The 21,887-nt window shown below is 66.4% G+C and overlaps 1 protein-coding gene and 1 long non-coding RNA gene across 3 annotated transcripts; both read left to right on the top strand.

Moving 5' to 3' along the window:
• Window positions 1-303: 303 nt before the first annotated feature.
• On the top strand, window positions 304-2,030 carry LOC309858180. The gene is made up of 3 exons (XR_014308083.1): window positions 304-433; window positions 996-1,157; window positions 1,455-2,030. It is a non-coding gene; the product is annotated as an uncharacterized lncRNA (long non-coding RNA).
• Window positions 2,031-12,032: 10,002 nt separating this feature from the next.
• On the top strand, window positions 12,033-19,638 carry GCGR (glucagon receptor). Of its 2 annotated transcripts, none has more exons than XM_082750872.1 (14): window positions 12,033-12,071; window positions 15,484-15,641; window positions 15,715-15,817; window positions 16,562-16,669; window positions 16,750-16,871; window positions 16,965-17,071; window positions 17,154-17,310; window positions 17,391-17,550; window positions 17,619-17,679; window positions 17,969-18,038; window positions 18,317-18,405; window positions 18,533-18,671; window positions 18,760-18,801; window positions 19,135-19,638. In XM_082750872.1, exons 2-14 carry the CDS (start codon window positions 15,579-15,581, stop codon window positions 19,363-19,365), a joined length of 1,452 nt encoding a protein of 483 aa, XP_082606998.1. In that variant the 5' UTR covers window positions 12,033-12,071; window positions 15,484-15,578; the 3' UTR covers window positions 19,366-19,638. The 2 variants fall into 2 exon arrangements, with proteins under 2 accessions (XP_082606998.1, XP_082606997.1); XM_082750871.1 differs by lacking the exon at window positions 12,033-12,071 and adding an exon at window positions 12,644-12,741.
• The last annotated feature ends 2,249 nt before the right edge of the window (window positions 19,639-21,887 follow it).

Genomic DNA, 21,887 nt, shown 5'->3' with positions numbered 1-21,887 from the left:
CTGTGCCCCCCAGGCAGGCGGCCCACCGGGGCCGGCCCAGCAGAGCCCACTGTCATTTGCTCGGTGGACGTGTCTGTGGCTGGGAGAAGGAGCAGGTCCACCGCCAAGCAGGCCGCTGCCTTGCGGAAAGCCTGTCACCCCCAGGGTGGCCACTGGGTGGCAGTCACGGGGCGCCTGTGGCCAGGAAGACCTCTTGCAGGAGCAGGTAGGGGGCGGGGGTGGGGGGGGTTAGTGACCCAGAAGGGTGCTGCCCTGCGGGGCCCAGGCCGGGGTTCCTCGTGCCCAACCAGCCGCTGAGGACATGCCTCCCAGGGGACAAGAGGAGCCGGCACACGAAGCCAGCACAGGAAGAATTGGCAGAAATTATTTCCGGGTTTGCCTGGGAACAATACTGATCTGGAAAATACAAGCCTCCCAAATCCGGGGCTCAGAGGTGGTTCGAGCCCCCAGGACTTCCGAGGGGCGGCGGGGCCCAGGGGGACGTGCTTCCTGCACCGGGGTAGGACCCCGGGCCTCTCTGTGGGTCCCACACAGCTGCCAGCACCGGACCACAGAGGGGCGCCCGAGAGGGTGACAGGCAGGCCAAGGACATTTGAGGGGCCTGCGCCCACCTGGGGGAAGCAGGTAGGGGGACATGCTAGACCGCACAGCTGGTCTGTCCAGCCGGGAGTGTGTCTGTCCTCCCTCCAGACTCCAGTGGGAGACAGCGGGAAGTTTGCAGCAGGAGGGGGATCCCCGAGTTTGGGGCCGAGTGTGGAAGGCTCTGGCTGCCCTGGGTGAATGGTTTGGGGACTGCAGTCATGGGTCCCATGGGCGCACAGGGCCGTGGGGAAAGGGGGCAGAGGACCACGTAACCCCAGGCCTTGGGGGCAGGTACAGTGCAGGGGCACAGAGAGGGGCCTGCTTGTTTCCAGCATGGGCCCCGGGATCACTCCACCACCCCTCCTGCCCTGTGTGCAACCCTCGGGGAAGTGAGTGCAGCTTCCTTTTCCCAGTGAGCCTTGCCAGAAAGACTAGGACCACCATGGGGCTCCCTCTCCCCCCAGCATGATACACCAAGGCCCTCCCATGAGGAGACTCGGAGCACCAGCCACTATGGCCGGCTTTGCCCTCAAAGGACACTGGAGGGGCCACACCTGGCAGTAGACACAAGACAGGTAATTCATTCTTGGGGACCCTGGAGCCCACCGGGGCCCCACTTCCCATGACAGGTCCCAGCGCCCAGGCTTGGCCCCTGACCCCTGTGTTCCCTGGAGGCCTGGCCTCTGCGGGCTCTGTGGACGACTCCTGCCTGGGGGGGTCAGGGTCAGACAGGACTCCAGGGCCCACTGTCTGACCCTGGAAGGCTCAGAGCTCCCTGTGCCGGCAGGGCGTAGCTACGCTCTTTTGGGTGAAGAGTGCTTCCGGGGTGATCTGGGCCCTGGCCAGGCAGCTTAGCTTGTTCCTTTCCCCAGGTGAGTCAGAGCTGAAGCCACGTGGGACCAGGCACCAGCAAAGCAGCTTAGTCTCCACCAAGGTGCCCACACTTTCTGTGTGTGTCTGCGGCATGTGCATCAGGTGACAAGACCGGTGTGGCAGCCCAAGGATGAAGCCAGCACAGAGGGCAGGCCGAACAGAGTCCCCGAGAGACAGAACCGCAGCCCTGATCAAGCTTCTCCTGAAGCCGACCCCTCTGTCATTCAGTGTGATCCATTTATTCTTCCAGTCAGTTTGAGTTTTCAATGACTTAAAACCAGAAATACCTTCAGTCATGCGGCATATTTCCAAATACTAGACGAGCTTGCGACGGTGGGAGCCGCCTGCCGGCGGGTGGTAGTTATAAAGGGCAGTCCTGCAGCAGCGAGCACGGGCATCTTGTCTCGCAACGAGGACAGAGGCGCGTACCCCGAGTCCACCCCTGAGGCCAGAGGGTGCGCCCGGGCTTCCAGGACAGGATCTCGGATCCAGCTGGCTTCCGGCTCAGGCCTGACAGGTATCAAACCCCTGCATCACCCAACAAATCAGCGTGGTAAACGACACGTACCACGAAATGTGCCGTGTTCATGCGGACGGCTCGGTGCCGCTGAGCACGTCCATGTTCTTGTGCCGCCACCGCCACTGCCATCCACCTCCAGAGCTTTCTCATCTTCCCACGCTGGAGTTCTGTCCTCATAATCATTGAGCTCCCAGCCCCTGGCACCCCCAGCCCTTCTGTCTCTACGACTGCGATTCCTCTGGGGGGGGCTCACGACTGCGAGTCCTCTGGGGGGGCTCACGTAAGTGGAATGGTGCAGTATTTGCTCCTCCGAGATGGGCTGAGGTCACCGAGCGTGTCCTGTAGGTCCGTCCACGTGCAAGCGGGTGCCAGGATGTCCTTTTTAAGACCAACTAATATTCCACCGTGTGGACGGACCGGCTACATCCGTTCACACGTCAGCGGACACAGGCTGCTCCAGCTGCTGGTGATCTGAGGCATCCGCTGTGGCTGTCCAAGTCCCTGCTCTCACGTCTTCTGGGGACACCCACGAGGCACTCCATGTTGCCTTTTGGAAGGGCCTGCCTTCGGTCTTCGAGGTGGACACCAGTCTCCGCGTCGGCAATCCCCCTCCCCACAGGGAGGCCCCATGGTTCCTTGGGTGTCCCGCCTTAGGACTGGCACAGACCCTTATCGACAGTCCTCGAAAGGCCCAAGTGGTTCCCACACCCCAGGCTCAGGTCTGAAATACTGAGGGGGTCACGCACTCTTGGCTTTGGGGTGCAGAGGCCAGGGGGTCCCCATCCACCCCTTGCAGCGTGGACTGGACTCGCCAGCGTGCCTCGGCCAACAGACGGTGACACGAGTGACAGCATGTCCCCTCCGAGATTAGTTCCAAGAAGGTTTCGGTAGTGGCCGGATCTGGGATAATTCGTTACGCAGCAGGCAGTAGCTAACGCACTCTGCTAGGACACCACGTCCGAGGCTCCCATGGGTCACAGCTCCCTGGGAGCCAACCCCCCTTGCCGCCCACTGGGCCATCTGGGGCCCGGGCACCCCACGGAACGATGGGGACCCCAGCTCTGGCGCCCCCCCCCCACCGGCCCTGGCCTAAGGAGGATCCAGAACTTGCTGACATCCCCAGAGCCTGGCGTGGCCGCTCGTCTGCCCTCAGGGCGCCCCGGGGACCTCGGCAGGCGCAGGTGCTCTGATCCTGCGGACGGAGCCCGGCCGGCCCTCCCGCCTCTGTCTCCCGGCCCTTCCCCGGTTCTTCCCAAGGCAGCTCCCGCAGCCTCCAAGCAGCTCACCGCAGGCCCTGGCACCCCCCACCCCCCAGCTTCCTTCCAGGAACACATCCCTGCCTGGGCCCGAAGGCCCCCGCTGTGCATAAACTCCTCCGGGCCTGCCAGTTCCTCCAGCTTCTCCACACCCCCGGCCAGTTCTCCTGCGGGCTCCCCGGCCGGCGGCTCCTCCTGCGATAGCCCGGCCCCACCCAGGCCAGGCCAGGCAGGACCCGGCCCTCCACGCCAGCTTCTGCGAGCTCCTCCCTCCCGGCCTCTGCTCAGGGCCCGGGAGGCGGGAGTGGGGGGCGTAGGAGGGAGGGAGGGTGGGTGTCTCCGGGGCCTCTCCTGGTGCTCCCTCTGCAGGAGTCCGCGCTCTAGTCCCTTTCTAGAAGGACCTGGTCTTACTGGGTCAGGGCCCACCCTGTGACCTCATTTTGCTTTAATTACCTTAATTGCAGTCACGCCCTGAAGTGCTGGAGGTTGAGACGTCCAGGCCCCAATGTGGGAGGACTCCGCTGGGCCCTGACAGGCACCTCTGGGTCTTGCTGCCCCGAATCCCCGCGTGGTGACTTCAGGGCTTCCTGCTGGCTCGAGCCCGACCCTCAACAGTACCGTCGTGCTCCCCAACCCCCAAAGCCCGAGGGCTGTGGCCCGTGTGTCCCTGCGCACCTGCGGCTCACGCCAGTCCGACCCGTGAGCGTCTGTCCCCGCCCTGCTGCCCGCACCCCACGAGGGAGGGACAGGAGTGTCAGGGAGCCCCCAGCTTCCCCGTCCCAGGGCTCTACTGAGTCCCCTTGCTGAGACAAGAGAGGGTGGCTGGCGCCAGTCTGCGGGCCACCTGTGTCCCACGGAGACCAGGGCCAGGGCGCAGGGAGCCGTGGAAGGTCACACGCGCCACGGGGCTGGGCATCAGTGGGACTGACCCGCAAGAGCTGCGGCTCCCGGCCAGCCCGACCCAGCGCCCCGCAAGGCTTCATCCCTCCCGCGGCTTCTCTGGGTCTCGCCCCTCCGTGCGCCGTCCTCTGCCTGCGCACTTGGCCCGGCTCACTCTGCAGGAGCCCAGGGCCCAGCCTGCCTCCCGTCCTAATCACCTGATGACCCAGATGGGGGCTTGGGGCTTGTCTGTCCCCACCACACCATGACCTCCTGGGTTAGGGGCCCCCTGCCCTCTGGCCTCCTCGGGGCCCATGCACCACCTGTCCCCGGGCCGTCCCTGCCAGTGGCGCCGGCCCCCCGCCCCCCTGCTCTGTCGCTGACCTGAACCTGGCCCCATCGAGAGCTGGCGGCCCCAGGGCCCCTTCCCGCCGCCACCCTCCCTCTAAGTGGCCTGATTCGATCCAGCCCCAGCGGAGGATAATGACCTGGATGGTGGCTTGGGGCGAGAGGCAGCCGGCCAGACAGAGGCCAGGACCCGGTGTCCCAGAGGATGGAGGTCACTCGGGGGAGGACGATGGCCTCGGAGGGAGGATGCCACTGTCCTCGGTCCAGCCCCTTCCTGCAAATTGGGGCCTGGCCCTTCCCCCAGCACAGGCCGGGGGGCAGCGGGCAAGTCTGTGGCCGCTGCTTCACCTTTGAAGGCTCAGGCTCCCTGTCTGTGACGCGGGGGTGGAAACCACAGCCCTCCACTGAGGCTGGGCTCAGGGCCCCGAGTCCCTGCAGGTCAAGTGCACGGGTTCTGGGCCCTGGCCACCCCCTCCTGGGGGTCCTTGGGCACGTTTGCGTGACTCAGTTTCCCTGTGCCTCAGCAGACCGTGTCTGGAATGGTGCGCGGGCCAGCATCCAGCCTGGAGGAGTGGTGACGCCGGGCAGGAGGGCCACCAGCCTGGGGCTGCCGTCAGGGAGGGCCGTGGAGAAGGTCGGTCGGGAGGATGGAGACCAGAAGGATCCCGGGGGTGGCAGGACAGAGGTTTGAGGCCCAAACCCTGTCCCAGGGCCTGCCTCAGGGGCTGCTTCCCCCTAGCCACAGGCACAAAGACCACACTCCTGCTCCCGCCCGCCCCTCTGGTGGCACCAGCTTCTGTCTGCAGATGAACAGGAGGTCTGTGCTCTCCCTATGCAGGGCTGGGCCTGTGCCAATGGACAGGGACAGATAAGCGGCCCCCAGGCCTGACCCACAGCCAAAGGTCAGCCGGGACCTTCCCCCAGGGGCATGGTGGGGCCTGGACATGGCTCTTCTGCCACCTCACTGCTCCCTGACCTCCCCCCCGGAGACTCCGAGACGGCAGTGAGCACCCCAGGGCCTTCCAGCTGGGCCTGTGCACACACCTGCACACGGACACGCACATGGACACCGACATACAAACACACCTACACACGGACACATACATGGACATGGACACGCACCCGCACACGGACACACACAACCCCACGCGGACACCCATACGGACACGGACATGCACCCACACATGGACACACACAGACACACACAGGGACAGGGACACACACCCGCACACACGCACGCACGCACAATCACATTCCCTACCCAAACAAGCAAGTCTGCAGGCACCAAGGACCCTCCATGTCTTGGGCCTGAGGGAAGGACCAGGAACCCTGCAGAGCAGGAGCAGGAGGGGCGGTGGCCGCCGCACGGAGCAGGCTCCGGCCTGGGCACAGGATCCTAGGGCCGCGGCTCACACTCGCACAACTGAAGACCCCTGCTGGGAGAGGGGGTCCCCTGAAGGTGTTTTAAATCTCCAGCTCTGGCAGAGGCCCCTGAAGGAGGGAGCCTTGGCGGGGGACTTTCCTCAGATGCACCTGCCCCCAGCAGTGACCTGGCATCTCAGCACCTTACTTGAAAAAGATGTACGTGCACACACTGAAAACCAAAACAGAGCCTTGTGCTGGTGAACACGTATAGCCACGAAGCTCTTAAATTCTACAAGTGAGGGGCTCCTGGGGGGCTCAGTGGGTTAAGCCTCTGCTTCAGCTCAGGTCATGATCTCAGGGTCCTGGGATCGAATCCTGCATCGGGCTCTATGCTCAGCGGGAGCCTGCTTCTCCCTCTCTCTCTCTCTGCGTCTCTGCCTACTTGTGATCTCTGTCTGTCCAATAAATAAAATAAAATAAAATAAAAATTTATCAAAATATTAGCATATGAAATACAGAAATATACAGAAAGGATACTTCCTGACCACAGAATGCAAGGTTGGTCCAACATCTGAAAATCAGTGTCATTTACCACAGCAATAGACTGAGAAAAATCAGATCATTTCATAAAAAATCAAAGTCATCTGATAAAATCCAACACCCATTCATGCCAGGACGAAGCAAGCAGGCGCCTCCCAGTAAAGCGGGAGCGGGCATCGGTGATCTTTCTTGGATGGATAAGCCGCATCTCCCGTCTTCAGGCCACACGTTCTCCTCCACAGAAAACCCAAAGAATCGACACCACACACAGAACTGACGAGTGAGTTTAGCGAGGTCGTAGGATACAAAGTCAATATTTGGAAAACAAAGATAGTTTGTATGCACTAGCAGTGAACCACCAGAAACACAAATTTATTGTAACTTATTTATTTATTTATTAAAGATTTTATTTATTTATTCGACAGACAGAGACACAAGTAGGCAGAGAGGCAGGCGGGGGGGTGGGATGCAGGCTTCCCGCTGGCCAGAGAGCCCAAAGTGGGGCTCGATCCCAGGACCCTGGGATCATGACCCGGGCCGAAGGCAGAGCCCCAACCCACTGAGCCACCCAGGCGCCCCTGACTTAATTATTTTTGAGGGAGAGCGAGCAAGCACCGGCGCACAGGGCGAGCAGCCGAGGGAGAGGGAGTCTTAACCAGACCCCGTGCCCCGCACAGAGCCTGACGTGGGGCTCGGTCTATGGAGCCCGAGACCGTGACCCGAGCCACACCGAGAGGCGGACACTCCACGGGCCGTGCCCCCGGGACTCCCCAGCAGTTTCTCTCGAAGTGAAGCCCACGCCGCCCGGTGAGCCCACACCCCGCTCCCAGGTGCTTCCTCCGGGAGCAGGGACAGCAGGTCCCCACAGGGGCCAGCACCGGCCCCGCCGGGCAGCGGGCGGAGGCGACCAGGGAATCGGGCCTCGGAAGGCTGGTGAGCGGAGGAGCAGCGCTCGCGTGTCGTGGCTGCCTCCGTGGCCCAGCGGGCTGTGACAGAGAGGTGCCTCCGCGGCTCCGTGATGAGGACCAGAAGCCAGGCACCGAGGGCCGCGCGGTGCGCTTCGAGGGAACTCGTGGAAAGGCGGCGCTGTAGGACCGAAGTCTGGGCAGGACGGCCCCGGCGACAAGGCTCAGGAGGGGCTTTGGGGTGATAAAATGTTCCGTATCGTGGTTCCGGTGGCGGCACGACAATGTTTGAGAAACTTCCCTGAACGGTCCACTTCGGGTGGGTCAGCTTCTGCGCGCGGGCATCAGGCCCCGACAAAGGGGACTTTAGCTCGAGCTGCGGGACTAGCGGGACGGGCGCCGGCGCAGCTGATGTGAAGGCAGCGCGGGGGGGGGGGGGGGGGCCCGAGCCGCGCAACCGGGGCGGGGCGGGCGGGGGGGACACGTGTGGCCTCGGAAACGTCGCGTGGGATGGAGGAGCCGCAGACTGGGCCACGCTGCGCCCCCCAGGCCACGCTCCCTGACGCCTCATCTGGACAGGCGCGCGCGTGTGATCAGAGGCCGCGGTGCGGACACACGGCGGGGGGGGCCGAGGAGGGGACGGTGGGCACGTCAGAGGAGACTGACGGTTTTGTTCCCTCTTTTGTTTTTATCTTTTATTTATCTATTTTTTTAGAATTTCAGGTGCGAATTCAGCTGTTATCAGCTCTGAAAGTTTTATTTATTTATTTTAATTATTTTCTTTTTTAAAGATTTTATTTATGTATTTGACAGACAGAGATCACAAGCAGGCAGAGAGGCAGGCAGAGAGAGGAGGAAGCAGGCGCCCCGCCGAGCAGAGAGCCCGATGCAGGGCTCGATCCCAGGGCCCTGGGCAGAGGCTTTACCCCACTGAGCCACCCCGGCGCCGTCACACATTTGTAAAGGCAACATGAGCACTGGGCACCGAGTCCGCAGCGCCCCCGGCCCCGGCCCCGGCGGAAGCTGCTGGCCAGAGCCGCGCTGGTCGCTCAGGTGCGGGCCTCCCCCGGGCGCGGGGCTCACGGTCTGTCCCGTGCGGTTTGGCTCTGTCTTCTCTGAGACTTGCCCAACTCAGCCTTTCAATCCTTCTGTGAGAGCTGAAGAGTTTCCGACATCATATTTTTGATTTCCCCAGGTCCTTCTGGCCCTGTTTTCCCACCTGGCCGGTCGCCTGTGCCGCCGGGGAACCCGCAGGCCCGTCGCGCTTCCTCCCGCGGCCTCCTTGCCCGGGGTTCTCTGTCTCGGGCCAGGACGGCTGCTGGCCCTTGGCCTCCGCCCCCACCTAAGAGCGAGGCGCAGGACAGGTCCCATTTGCATGCGCTTTGGGTGGTCCTGCTCCTTGATTCCTGCGGCCGAGAACAGCTCTCAGGGGCCTCGGGCTGACACTGGGGACACCTCTGGGACAGGCTGTGGGATACACGCCGGGGATAAAACTATATCCAAAGTCGGGCGTCCGTGGCCCGTGAAGGTGTGTGGGAGACACCGCGCGGACCACGGGCAGCGGCTCTGTCCGGCCGGCCAACGCCCGCCACCGCCTCCGTCAGCCCTGATGCGTCCCTCTGAGCTGGGTCTGTGTCCAGCACTGGCCAGTCCGGACCCCTGCCCTCTTTGCTGCCATCATGAGCCCCCAGGAACGTGGTCGCGAGGTCCGTCTGGTTCTGCAGACAGGCAAGCAGGGCCTCCTGGGGCCACAGCCTCCCTCCCATGGGGTCAAGCGCCTGAACTCAGCCCCGCTGGTGTTCTCTGCAGAACCCACGGTACAGACGCACAGAGCCTGCATTCCAGGGGCCAGGGAGGAGGCGTGGGGGCGGGGGAGGGCAGTCTCCGCCCCAGTCTTCCCCAGACCTCAGGAGCCTGCATACCTCCGGGGACACGCACTCCCATGGGGTCCCTAGCAGCCGCCTTCCTCAGCTCTCCGGCCCTCAGAGGCTATGTGGGAAGGCCCAGCCCCCTCCATTCCCAGCTCCTTCTCTGTTTATGTCTTATGAATCAGCTCTGTAAATAGAGGTGGCCCAGCCCCAGGAAGGCCCCCACCCCCATCTGTCCCATCGGCACCCACCAAGGCCATGCGCCCCCCACTGCGTCACCCGTCACCTGGGTCAGGTGTGACCCCCCATGCAGCTCCAGGCGCTCTGCACTCATTCTAACTCATCTCCTGGCTGGGACTCCACCAAGGCTGCAGGGCCGGGTGTCCCCGGGGATGGAAGGGGGTAACCCCGAGATCTGTGCCCACCCACACCGTGCTCCACCCCCCAAAAAGGGGTGGGGAGCTGGAGGAAGGGTGTGGGAGAGGGTGGAGGTGCAGGCAAGGAGTCCTGGGCACAAACCTCGCATGGCCCCTCCTCCCACACCTGCGGCCTCTGCCCAGGCGGCGGGCAGCCCCTGCCCAGGCAGAGCCAGAATTTCTTTTTTTTTTTTTTTTAGATTTTATTTTTGTTTATTTGTCAGGGATAGAGGGAGAGAGAGCGAGCGAGCACAGGCGGACAGAGAGGCAGGCAGAGCGAGAAGCAGGCTCCCTGCCGAGCAAGGAGCCTGATGTGGGACTCGATCCCAGGACGCTGAGATCATGACCTGAGCCGAAGGCAGCCGCTTAACCCACTGAGCCACCCAGGCGCCCCAGAGCCAGAATTTCTGACCTTTGCCTCTGATCTTTGCCTTTGGCCCAGTCCCAGAACCAAAAGAGAAAGGCTCGCTCTGGGGGCAGGGTCTCAGGTGGGCGGCAGGAACAGGTCTGGAGGGCACCTGCCGACACATGCGTGCAGCCCTGGGAGCCCCTCCTGTGAGACTCCAGACAGAGGCCAGGCAGAGACCCGCTAAAGGCCGGCTGTCTGTCCATCCGTCCCAGGGCAGTGCGGACCAGTGTCAGCTCTGCTCTGGGAGAAACAGAGGCCCATGGGTACCAACACCCCGTAAAACAGAAGTAGAGTCGGGTTAAGGGCCCCAGAGACAAAGGACAGCATCTAACCAAGTTGCTGACCTGTTGGGCCAGGGAGGACGTCTTGGGTGACGGTGGGTGGCTGGAAAGGCGCTGACAGCGGAGAGGAGCCCCAGACTGGCGGCAGAGAAACACCGGAAGGAGAATGAAGACTTGCTGATGGACAGGAGACCTTCCTGGGTTTTCCCTGCTGCTGACGGGCCAGGTGTCCAGAGGCCAGAGGGTGTTGGAGGTGCCCTGAGGAGAGGGAGGGGCCCGGGGCTCCCCAGGTGGGGCTGTGGGGCTGTGGGAGAGAGAAGGAGGGCAGAGGGGCGTGCAGATGAGGAGGAGGGTGCCAGGGGAGCCACAGGCACAGGAGGGCTTTCTAGGAGGACATGACCATCAGGGTCCCAGGATGCTGAATGGCCAGGAAGGATGTGGCCCCAAAGTGTCCACCGGGCTTGGTGGCCCAGAAGTCACTGGCGCTGAGTATGGGCTGGGATTCAGGTCTTGGACCTGGCGAGGGAAATGGGACAGGAGAGGACATCCTAGGAGGGTGACTGGGGGGAGGAGGGATAGGAGGGAAGGAGCGAGTGTCCACCTTGGCCGCAGGAGAAGCAGGGGCAGCCCGGTGGGGAAAGGCATGTCCCACCCAAGGGGCTGTTGAGTGAGTGGTGCTGGAGAGGGGGACCAGAGACCCAGGGTTAAATGGGGCCCCAGGGGGACCCCCTTCCCCACCTGCTCTGTCCTTCCTCACCCCATCCAGCCTGCTCTGCGGCGGGAAAGAAATGTCACTTAGGAGCTGCCCTGGTGGTTAGTGGGGGCCCGGTCCTCGGAGCAAATCCGCTCCGCCCTGGGAAAGAAGCCGGAGGATGGCCACACGGACTGGTTGGGAGGGGACCGAGAGAAGGGGGCGCAGTCCCAGGCTCCACCTCAGTGGAGGTGGTCACCCCCCTGTCGGTCCGCCAGCCCCGCGGGGAGCTGTGGGCCCGGGGTGACCCGGTCTGCAGCCGGCTCCAAAGCGCGGGCGTGCGCACCGCGAGCTCGCGGCGCGGGGGTCTGCGGGGCGGGGTCTGCGGCGCGGGGGGTCTGCGGGGCGGGGTCTGCGGGGCGGGGTCTGCGGGGCGGGGTCTGCGGGGCGGGGTCTGCGGCGCGGGGGTCTGCGGCACGGGGGTCTGCGGGGCGGGGTCTGCGGCGCGGGGGTCTGCGGGGTGGGGTCTGCGGCGCCGGGGTCTGCGGCGCCGGGGTCTGCGGGGCGGGGTCTGCGGGGCGGGGTCTGCGGCGCGGGGGTCTGCGGCACGGGGGTCTGCGGGGCGGGGTCTGCGGGGCGGGGGTCTGCGGGGCGGGGTCTGCGGCGCGGGGGTCTGCGGGGTGGGGTCTGCGGCGCCGGGGTCTGCGGGGCGGGGTCTGCGGCGCGGGGGTCTGCGGGGTGGGGTCTGCGGCGCCGGGGTCTGCGGGGCGGGGTCTGCGGGGCGGGGTCTGCGCGGGGTCGCCGCGGGTGCGAAGCCGCAGGCAGGGTCCGGGGCCGGCCGGGATCTCGCGGGCGCGCCTGGCGGACGGAGGCGGGCGGCGGGAGCGCTGCGGGGAGGGGCAGACAGGGACCCCCGTCTGCGGCTTCCCCTTTCCCTCCGCCCTCCCCCACTACGCAGGCCACTCCCGCCCCCGCCCCCGCCCCCGCCCGCCTGCGCCGCCACCACCGCCACTACCGCCACCACCGCCACCACCACCACCCAGAGTCGCCGCTGGAAAGTTTGCGCTCGGCGGGCGCGGAGGGAGCAGGGAGCCGTGGGCCGGAGCCGGAGCCGGAGCCGCAGCCGGAGCCGCAGACGGTGAGCACCTGGCCAGCCCAAGGGGACGGCCCCGCAGGGCCGCCGGTCGGGGGACAGACGGGCGGGCCAGGGCCCACGCATCGGCAGCACGGAAACAGCGGGCGGGGACCCCTAGTCGTGCGCCAGGAGGTCTTGGGGCCTGGGGTGTCGCAGTCCTCACCCCTGTCGGACCCCTCTGGTCCCCACCCCCAGATGGGCCCTTCCCGCTCAGACAGTCGACTGGGTCCCGCACCCCAGGTGCTGGGTGGGGGGGCTCAGCGCTTCCCCTGCCCTCCCCACCCTGGGCACTCTGTCCCGCTGCCGGCCACTCCTCTTCGCTCTCCCCAAGGGGCCCACGTGCAGCACCGCGGGGACACCCCAGGGGCCTGGCGCTGTGGGTGGCCCTGCTTGTCCCCTGTGGAGGGCCCCAGCTCCCCAGGACTCCCCAGCGTCATCCCCTCCGCCTGGGTGTCCCTGGGAGGGGGCGTGTGGCCCTGGCACCCCACCTGGTCTGCTCTTCTGTGGGGCCCACACTTGTCACTTTGACCCGCAGGGAGGGTGGGTCACTGCCCTGCCCTGTTCTCCCCTCCAGCCTCCGAGGCCCCCACCGGGAACCGACCGGCCCCCTGACGTCTGGACACTCACATCTTCGAGGACGGGCCTGGCTGTGTCTGGGTCCTTCGGAGCCGGGGTGCGGGGGGCTGGGGGGGACTGCCGCTGGTGGGGACTTGCACCCTGGCGGCATCCGGGTCAGCCCCGCCCCAGGGGGGTGGGGAGGAAGCAGGAATCCCTCTCTGTCAACAGCCTTTGGCCCCTGAGCCTACCCCAGGGGCCATGACCTTCCTGCTAGTTGCTCTGGTTTCACAAAAACAGCCTCCCCCCCCCCAACCTCCACCCCAGCTCAGACCTTTCTGAGGCTTGGAATCCTCCTCCCCCACCCACTGGGATCCTGGGGCAAGCGGTGGGTGCGGGCAACCGTTGCACCCTTGCCTGACAGGCCACCCACCCATTCTGGGGGCCTCCTCCAGCTCCGGTCCGGGAGTCCCTCAGCTACCCCAGTGGGAACTGCTAGGATGCCGGCGGGGCCCTGAACACCAAGGAGTGCTGTGTTCTGTGGGGTTTGGGGCCAGTAGCCCCCCTCCACCCCTGTGGGAGGTGGGCTGCGTGAAGCCCTGAGGGCACGGCGGAGGGGCTGGGAAGGGAGATCCCCTTGGCAACCCAGACTCTCCCCGTGAAGCCCTGCTGCACATCCAGCCCGGAGCTCATGTTTGTGCTGGGACCGTCCAGGACCTGGGAGGGAGCAGGGCCGCTCGGTCCATGAAGGGCGGACGCTCGTCCCGCAGGGCCCTGGCGCCCCCCCCCCCCCGGCTCCACCAAGGGTAATAAGGCTAACACTGGGGCAGAGGGGGGAGACCCTGGGAGCAGGGTCACTGGCACCGCTGGGCCTGTGCCTCTGACCACCTCAGCACCGGGGTTTCAAGCTCATCCATTCAGCACAGGGTGCCCCTGCCCGCGTCAGGGGCTCACGGGAAGGAAGGGCCTGGAGACGACAGACCCACCTTCTCTTCCGGTGGCGGAGCTCTTGACGCCTCATGACAAGGAAGCAGGGACCCCCACTAGACCAGCGGGGGAAACTGAGGCTCGGAAAAGGGAAATTGTGTACCCTCGACCCAGAACCAGAAATGGGCCGGCCTCACATCCGGGCACCCGGCAGGGGCCTGAGGGCCTCAGCCTGGCATAGCCGGAAGTCGGCAGGCCCGGCTCCCGCTTCGCCAACAGCTTCGCTGAGGGACAGCCCTGCGGTCCTGGAGCTGCTTTGCTGTCGGCCCCTAGCGCCAGCTGCAGGGCATCCGGGCAGGGAACATCTGCCTTCCGGCCCAGGCTCTCAGCCAGCCCTTGCCACTGTCCCTGCTCTCACCCAGTCTCGGGCCGCCCTGCACCCCCGAGCCTGCCTGCCCAGCTCTCCCTCCAGCCATTGGGCACAGCCTGCGAGAGGCTGGTTCTGGGCTGTTCCTTACCCTCCCAGCCTGGCTGGGTAAGGGCCGGGCAGCAGACAGGGCTGCCCGATCAGAATTAGGAGATGGACCCCCACGGGTGACCCCGGAGCTGGAGGGGGCCGAACCTGCCCTCAGTCTCCACCTGCGGCACCTTTCCTTCTGGAAGGGTCATGCGCACCCTGGCCCCTGCTCTCCTGAGCCCGCAGCCCGGTGATGCCTCACCTGGCCCAGAGACTGGGGACTCGTGACCGCTGGGTGAGGCCTCCACCAGGCCTGGCCTGCACCCATGACTGAGGGCCGGGTCGGGAGCCCCACAACACGCTGGGGTCTAGGTGCCCACCCTGGATCCCTGAGCTCTCTCGCCCTCCGCGGTGGTGTCTCAGGGTCCCCTCAGAGGCGAGGGGGGAGTCTCAGGGGAGTCCTGGGTTGAGCTGGCACCCCGTGCGGCTCCCCCTTACCCCGGCCACTCGCTGTCTTCCAGCCTACTGGCTGTCCGTCCATCTGTCCGACCGTCCATCCATCCATCCATCTCTTGCTCACTGCTTGCCAGGGCCCATCCGCAGACCTGGAGGGCTCACACAAGTCATTCCTACGGGGCCCACAGCCCAGGCCCTAAAGGGCCCCTCCCTGCTGCCCCCGCGGAATTCAATCGGAGTCAGAGGAAGCAGGAGAGGAGAACAGATAGGGCTCTGGCCCGGAGCTCTGCTCAGACTTGGGCCAGGCCCCCCGAGCACCAGGAGGGCGGGGGTCCCACGTCTGGGCCCCTGGCCGCCGCACTGACCATCCCGAAGGACTGTGCTGCCAGCCACCTGCGCCACGTGCCCCAGGGGCGGGGCGTGAGCCTTGTGTGGGGCCCAGAGGGCACATAGGGATACCCCAGGGCCTGGGAAGGGTGCTGTGTGGGACAGGACTGTCCTGAGCTTGTGCCTGCACTCCCGGTCCCCTGGGCAGGGCTGGGAGCTGGCCCGGGGCCACCTTGATAACCAACCACAGTGACGGATGGCGCTGCCCCGCCCCAGCCTGGCCCGCTGCCTTTCCCAGGGGCTAAGAATAGGTGGGGAGGATGGCAGGGGCCGAAGGGAGGCGGTGGGTCCTGGGTCCCTGCTCCCCACAGGACGGAAGCACCACCAGCGCGCAGGGGTGGGTCTCCCAGGCCGTGTGAGCTGCAGGAGAGGCAGCCGCGGGCAGGGCCACGGGAAACCCAGCTCCACCCAGGGAAGACAGAGGACCTCCAGGACCCTGGGCGGCACCTCCCAGCGCACGGCCAGACCCCTGCCCCGTCGCCGGCAAAGAGCTACTCCTTGGGGTGTCTTCTTCCTCCCGGCTCCTGCCTCCTCTATAGGACCCGAGGCTCAGCGGGTGGTTCGAGGAAAGCCCCCAGCCCGCTGGCCACAGCAGACCCAGCCGGGCCTTCTCACGTGGGTGTCCGTCCACAGGCCCTGCTGCTCCGACCGGAAGCCTCCCACAAGGACCCCCCTGCCTGGCAGTGTGGCCCCAGCCCGATGTGGTGGGTGGGTGGCCGCTCACAGGCATGTGCCCCGCCCCGCCGCCCTGCCCCCACCTTCTGCTGCTGCTGCTGCTGCTGTTTTGCCAGGTGAGCGCGGCGGGGGCCCCCACCCCCCTGCTGACGCGACTCTGTCCCACCTGTCCCTCCCTCTGTCCCCCAGCCACAGGCCCCATCTGCGCAGGTGATGGACTTCCTGTTTGAGAAGTGGAAGCTCTACGGTGACCAGTGTCTCTCCAACCTGAGCCTGCTGCCCCCCCCCACGGGTGAGCCCCTGGCCGCTCCCCCAAGTCCAGGGCTTGGCCAGGCAGTGGCTATGGAGCTCCCTGCCGGACGAGGCCCTGTTCCCTTGTCCCCCATGGATAGGGAACCATGGAGGGGCCAGTCAGGGACGTCCCCGAGACCACACACCAGCATATGAAAGAAATGGTAGAACTGCCTCAGAACTTGGTGTCCGCTGCTCTCGCCCTGCCCCCCTGCTGGTCCCAGGGCCACCAGCTTTGCTCCCGTGGAGATCCAGGCCCAGGGGGCAGCCAGTGTTGGGGGGAGGCAGCCCACGAAAGTGGCCAGACCACACAAGGCCTAGGCAGGAGAGGGAGATGGGCCCTCCCGGGGAGGGCTCAAGCAGGGACGGGCACCCCCTTCCGTATAAGCCCTGAGGGCTCCTTAGGGTCACAGCGGGAGGTTAGGGTAGGAGCAGCTTGCCAGCAGGCCAAGTGCCACCGTCTGACCATGGGAGGGGGCCCCGACTGGGCAGAGGGAAGGATGGGGTTTGAGCTATGGAGCTTACCCTGGACCCTGGAAGGAAGCCAATAGACAGGGGTTCCGCCCCAGAGAAGGAGGAGCAAATTCAGGTGGGTTTGGGGTGGTGCGCGAGGGGGAGGCGGCTGCCGGGACCCAGGGAGATCTGGGGGGAGACTGCATGCTGGGGGCAGAGGGTGTGGTATGGGGGCTTCCGGGAGGAGCCCCGTCCTGCTGAGGGGCACCCCCCGTCCTGCCTCGCCCTGCAGAGCTGGTCTGTAATAGAACCTTTGACAAGTACGCCTGCTGGCCGGACACCCCTGCCAACACTACGGCCAACACGTCCTGCCCCTGGTACTTGCCCTGGCACCCCAAAGGTGACCACAGAGGGGCAGTGGGGGGTGGCGGAGGGGGCCGAGGCTAGAGCTCAGGTGCTGATCGGAGCCTGGGCCCCCAGTGCAGCACCGCCTTGTCTTCAAGAAGTGCGGGCCCGATGGGCAGTGGGTGCGCGGGCCGCGGGGGCAGTCCTGGCGCAACGCATCTCAGTGCCAGATGGATGAGCATGAGCTCAAGGGCCAGGTGAGCCCACGGCAGGTGCGGCAGGAGCCAGGCCAGAGGGGAGGGGGCGGGCATAGTGGCTCTTCGGCCCTGACCAGCCACTACTCTTCGTAGAAGGAGGCAGCCGAGATGTACAGCGGCCTTCAGGTGATGTACACGGTGGGGTACTCTCTGTCCCTGGGGGCGCTGCTGCTGGCCCTGGCTCTCCTGCTGGGCCTCAGGTACGCCCACCCCCACCCACCGCTCGGCCCCCCCACCCTGCGGGCAGGGCAGCAGGCGGGCCCTGAACCCCTGTCCCCGCAGCCAGCTCCGCTGCACCCGGAACTACATCCACGCAAACCTGTTTGCGTCCTTCGTGCTCAAGGCCAGCTCCGTGCTGGTCATCGATGCGCTGCTCAAGACACGGTACAGCCAGAAGATCGGGGATGACCTCCGCGTGAGCGTCTGGCTGAGTGACGGGGTGAGCACCCACGCCTCCGGGCGCCCAGCCCCAGGGCTGCGGGGGGGGTGTGACCTGAGCTCATGGGCCCCTGCGGCCAGGCGGTGGCCGGCTGCCGGGTGGCCGCGGTGTTCATGCAGTACGGCGTGGTGGCCAACTACAGCTGGCTGCTGGTGGAGGGCGTGTACCTGCACAGCCTGCTGGGCCTCGCCGCCCTCCCGGACAGGAGCTTCTTCGCCCTCTACCTGGGCCTCGGCTGGGGTGAGTAGGCCGGCACGGTGGGGGGCAGGCTGGCCGGGGCCGCCGGGTCACAGCTGCCCCCTCCGCAGGCGCCCCCATGCTCTTTGTCATCCCCTGGGCGGTGGTCAAGTGCCTGTTTGAGAACATCCAGTGAGTATGAGCCCACCGGAACTTGGACCCGAGGCGGCCCCCGGCTCGGCCCTTCTGGGCGCGGCACCCTGGGCTGGGTCTGTGGGGAGTACCCGGGCAGCACTGGGGCGCGGCGGGGGGGGGGGGGGGGGGCACCTGTAGTCGGAGGTGGTGGTGGGCGGGAAAGCAAGACTGCCCCAGGATGGGGGTCCTTTAGGACCATCTCCCCTCCTACCCCAAGCGCTGATTGGAGCCCCCATGACGTCAGGGGGTGGGGGGCTGGCGGGGTGTGAGCCGGCCCCGCCCACAGGTGCTGGACCCACAACGACAACATGGCCTTCTGGTGGATCCTGCGCTTCCCGGTGTTCCTGGCCATCCTGGTGAGGACGCGCACGTGCGGCCCCTGCTGGCCCCTCCGAGCGGGGCAGAGAGGCCTGGGGTCTGACCGCCCCAACCCCGCCCCAGTCCCCCCTTGCTGGCTCGCCTGACATCCTGCCTGGGCAGACAGGGAGCGAGGCCCTGGCACTCAGGCGGGACCCGGGCCTCGGGTTCAGCAGCTCGTCCCCAGCTGGGGGCCCAGCAGCCCCAGGGCCAGGGGAGCCAGGAAGGCTTCAGGGCGGGGTCCGGGCTTGTCCTGAGCTGCGCCCTCCACACGCAGATCAACTTCTTCATCTTCATCCGCATCCTTCTCATCCTCACGGCCAAACTGCGAGCCCGCCAGATGCGCCACACAGACTCCAAGTTCCGGTGGGTGCCGGCAGCCAGCAGAGCCCGAGACCCCCCCACCGCAGGGGCCAGGAGGGGCGGGGCGGGGGGCGGGCCAGGGGCCCCCGTGGGCGGGGCTAGGCCCAGCGGCTCAGACTCCCACCCACAGGCTGGCGAAGTCCACACTGACCCTCATCCCCCTGCTGGGGGTCCATGAGGTGCTGTTTGCCTTCGTGACCGACGAGCACGCCCAGGGGACCCTGCGCTCTGCCAAGCTCTTCTTCGACCTCTTCCTCAGCTCCTTCCAGGTGCCGCCCGGCCCCTGTAACCACCTGCCCCCCCCCCCCCCCCCCCCCGCCCCGCCTGGGTGCCGCCCTGACTGGCCCCTCTCTCCAGGGCCTGCTGGTGGCTGTTCTGTACTGTTTCCTCAATAAGGAGGTAGGTGGGGAGGTCTGGTCCCAGCGTGCAGCCGGGGAGCAGCCAGGCACAGAGCGGCACCAAGGCTCCCTGGCCTCCCCCCTGCAGCTGGCGGGAGGGGGGGTAGCCCTTCATGCCTCTCTGTGCTTATTGGTCACAGTCGCCATGATTCTGGGCGCTGGACCCCGAGACGGCCTTGGGCTGGTCCTTGGGGAGCACACGGTGAAGGGGGCGCCCAGACAAGGAAGAGCCCAGTGTTCTGGCTGGAACCTGCCTTGCTCTGCACCTGGGGCCCCGCAGTCCTTCGAGGCTGGGACTATGGGACAGGCCCGACCTGCCGTGCCCCCACCCCAGGTGCAGTCGGAGCTGCTGCGGCGCTGGAACCGCTGGCGTGCCGGTCGCTCACTGCGGGAAGAACGCCACACCAGCAGGCTCGGACCCCCAGCCCTGCCCACTGGAGACCCCCCCAGCGAGAAGCCGCTGCTCTCCAGATCCGGAGGCAGCAGCAATGAGACTGGCCGGGACCCTTCTGCAGACCCCTGCCTGGTCAGCAGTCTCCCCGGGCTGGCCGAGAGCCCCTTCTAAAGCTCCAGGAGGCCCCAGGAGGCCCAGCTAGGGCTGGACTCAGGGGCTGAGAGAGAGCCCTGCTGGACCACGCAGAGCCAGATGTCCCGCGGCGGCAGGAGGGCTGGGAGCCCTGGTGGCTTCGCCGCTCACCATCCACAGTGGGGTGGTCTGAGGGCTGGGGGCTCCCTGCACACCTGCTCCGTGCAGTGGGGGACGCGCTGGGAGGAGCCCCGCCGGCAGGCCGAGCTCAAGGAAACGTGTATTCTCCGACAATAAAGCATCCAAGCCGGGGCTGCCTGGCACACCCCGGACAACTGGGCTGAGGGAGAGGTACGCACTGGGCCAGGGCCTCCCCATCGGAAGGGAGCAGCCTCGCTTGGGGCCGAGAGCTAGTGTGCTCCCTCCGCGAGTCCCCACTTTACAGATGAACTGGAGCTGGAACCCCCGAGAGGGTCCCAAACATGACTCATGGCTGACAGTGTGCCCCCCCCCCCCCCGCTGGAGCGGTTTCCGGCCGCCCTCCCTTGCTGGTTGATGAGGGGCTCAGCACACCCTGCGCCAGAGTGGATGGCCCGCCCGCCGTTTGTTTTGGCTCCCAGACCCCAAGAGGGTCACCATCTGCCCAAACAGGCATGTGAACGGTGGGGGACACCTAGGGAAACCCCCTGTGCCGCACTTCCCACCAGCCCCGTGTGGACACCTCTGGTTGTATCCTGGAGTCCGGCCAGGGCTGGACTCGGGCCCTGCAAGGGCATTGGCAGGCGATCCAGATAAAATGGGGGGAAACCAACCGCCGGGAACTGGAATGACGGAGTGATGGCAGCAGCCCTTCTCCTGAGACCTCTGTGGTCCTGACACACTCCCTCGGCAGAGGGCCCCGACCCCCTCCACACCGGCGCATGGCTGGGCGGCTGTGTGCAGCAAGGACCCTGTCCACAGTATTTGGGTGGGCACCCTGCCGGGCAGGCCGGGACCCTGAGGGGAGCGAGCGTCCTACACCGGAAGAGCCAGGCAGTGCACTGGGGTGCGGAGCCCAACTGTTTGGGGGCGCACGCTGAGGTCCAGGTCGCCGTCTTGGGGAACTAGTGCGGGAGTGGAGATGGCGTGGGGGCTGTGCCCATGGGTCGGGAGCGCCCTGGGAGGAGCACACACTGCTCGGTGGGCCGGGTGCCCCCGCTTCAAGGCGCCGGCGGAAGGTGACCGCGGAGCTCAGGGGTGTGGGGTGTCCACAGCCTCCCCGGGCCACGTGGGCTGGAGTTGCTCAGGCAGAGCCAGGCTAATTGGAGAAAATGAGCAGACAGAAGGCCTCTCAGGAAAAGTAAATAAAATTACTCCCCCGCCAGGCACTGGGGCCCTCCTGAGGGGCCCGTCACCCCATGGGGCCCACAGCCCCGCGGGCCGGGACGTGGCGGGGGCGGGCCCGGAGAAGCGGGCCGCTGGTCGGGGCCCACGGAGCTCTGTCGGGGCCCAGGCAGGCGGGCGGTGGTGCGCAGACGGGCAGGGTCGGCAGAGCAGCGGGGGAGCGCCAGCCACACGGCGGCCAGGCCGAGGCCCCTGACCCTGAGGCTTCAGACCACCTCTCTCGGGCCCTCCGGAGCCCCGGCCCACGGGGCGCGCCCACCAGCCCGTGCGCCGCGGAAGCCCGTGTGGGGCACAGGCGCGCACCGGAGCGCAGTTCTCCTTCACGCCCGCTGCGCTCAGGGGTGGGACCGCCCGGGGGTGGGGGCGAGCTGCTCGCCCAGCGGCCTCCTGCCAGCCCGCCCCAGCCGGACGCCCTCTGCCCGTCTCCTTCACCTTGGCCCTGTCCCCAGGAGAACTGGAGCCGACCGGCAGGGCTGAGCGCGGAGGCCTGGCAGGGACTGCACCGGCCCCGCCAATGAACACTGACTTCTGACCAGGCCACCCTGCAGGCGTGGGGGGGGGGGGACGCCTTCCCACAGCCCAGCACCCACACCTCTCGGTCCCCGAACATGAACACTCCGGGGCCTCCGCCTCTTTCCCATCTCCACGGCAGTCCTTGACCTCCGGCCCCTCCCGCAAATACACGGGTCCCGCCGCGCACGTGTGCGCACCTGCGCGCGTGTACGTGTGTGGACGCGCGTGCTACTAAAGAGTGAAGGACGAGGACGAGGACAACCCGGACGAGGACACACAGGGTCAACCCTAGGAGAGCGGAGAGGTCAGCCCAGGGCGGCCGCGGTGCCGGCGGGGTACGCGTCACGGGGGAAGGGGGACCTCAAGCGGGGCAGTGAGCGGGAGACACACCCTCCGGGGGACCAGTGGCCGCGCCCCCTGGGGAAGCTTAGATGACCCGGTGGACGGTTGAAGACTTAGTGTCAGTGCACAGAAAACCAACCAAGCGAAAAAGGGCCGTGAGTAACTTCAAGGAAAACAAAATGTTGGGCAGGAAAAAACCGTCACAATTTACCACACGCTCTGCAAACGGACACGGTAAAGCGAACACTCAGCACTGGCGTGACCGTGACCCGAGCGGAGAGAAAACCCGGTCTGCCGGGCGGCACGGTGGCCGGGCAGCGCGT

This window comes from Mustela nivalis (genome assembly GCF_964662115.1).
Source record: "Mustela nivalis genome assembly, contig: HAP1_SCAFFOLD_1980, whole genome shotgun sequence".
In the NCBI taxonomy this organism is placed as follows: domain Eukaryota; kingdom Metazoa; phylum Chordata; class Mammalia; order Carnivora; family Mustelidae; genus Mustela; species Mustela nivalis.
This window is presented reverse-complemented; position numbering and strand designations above follow the sequence as displayed.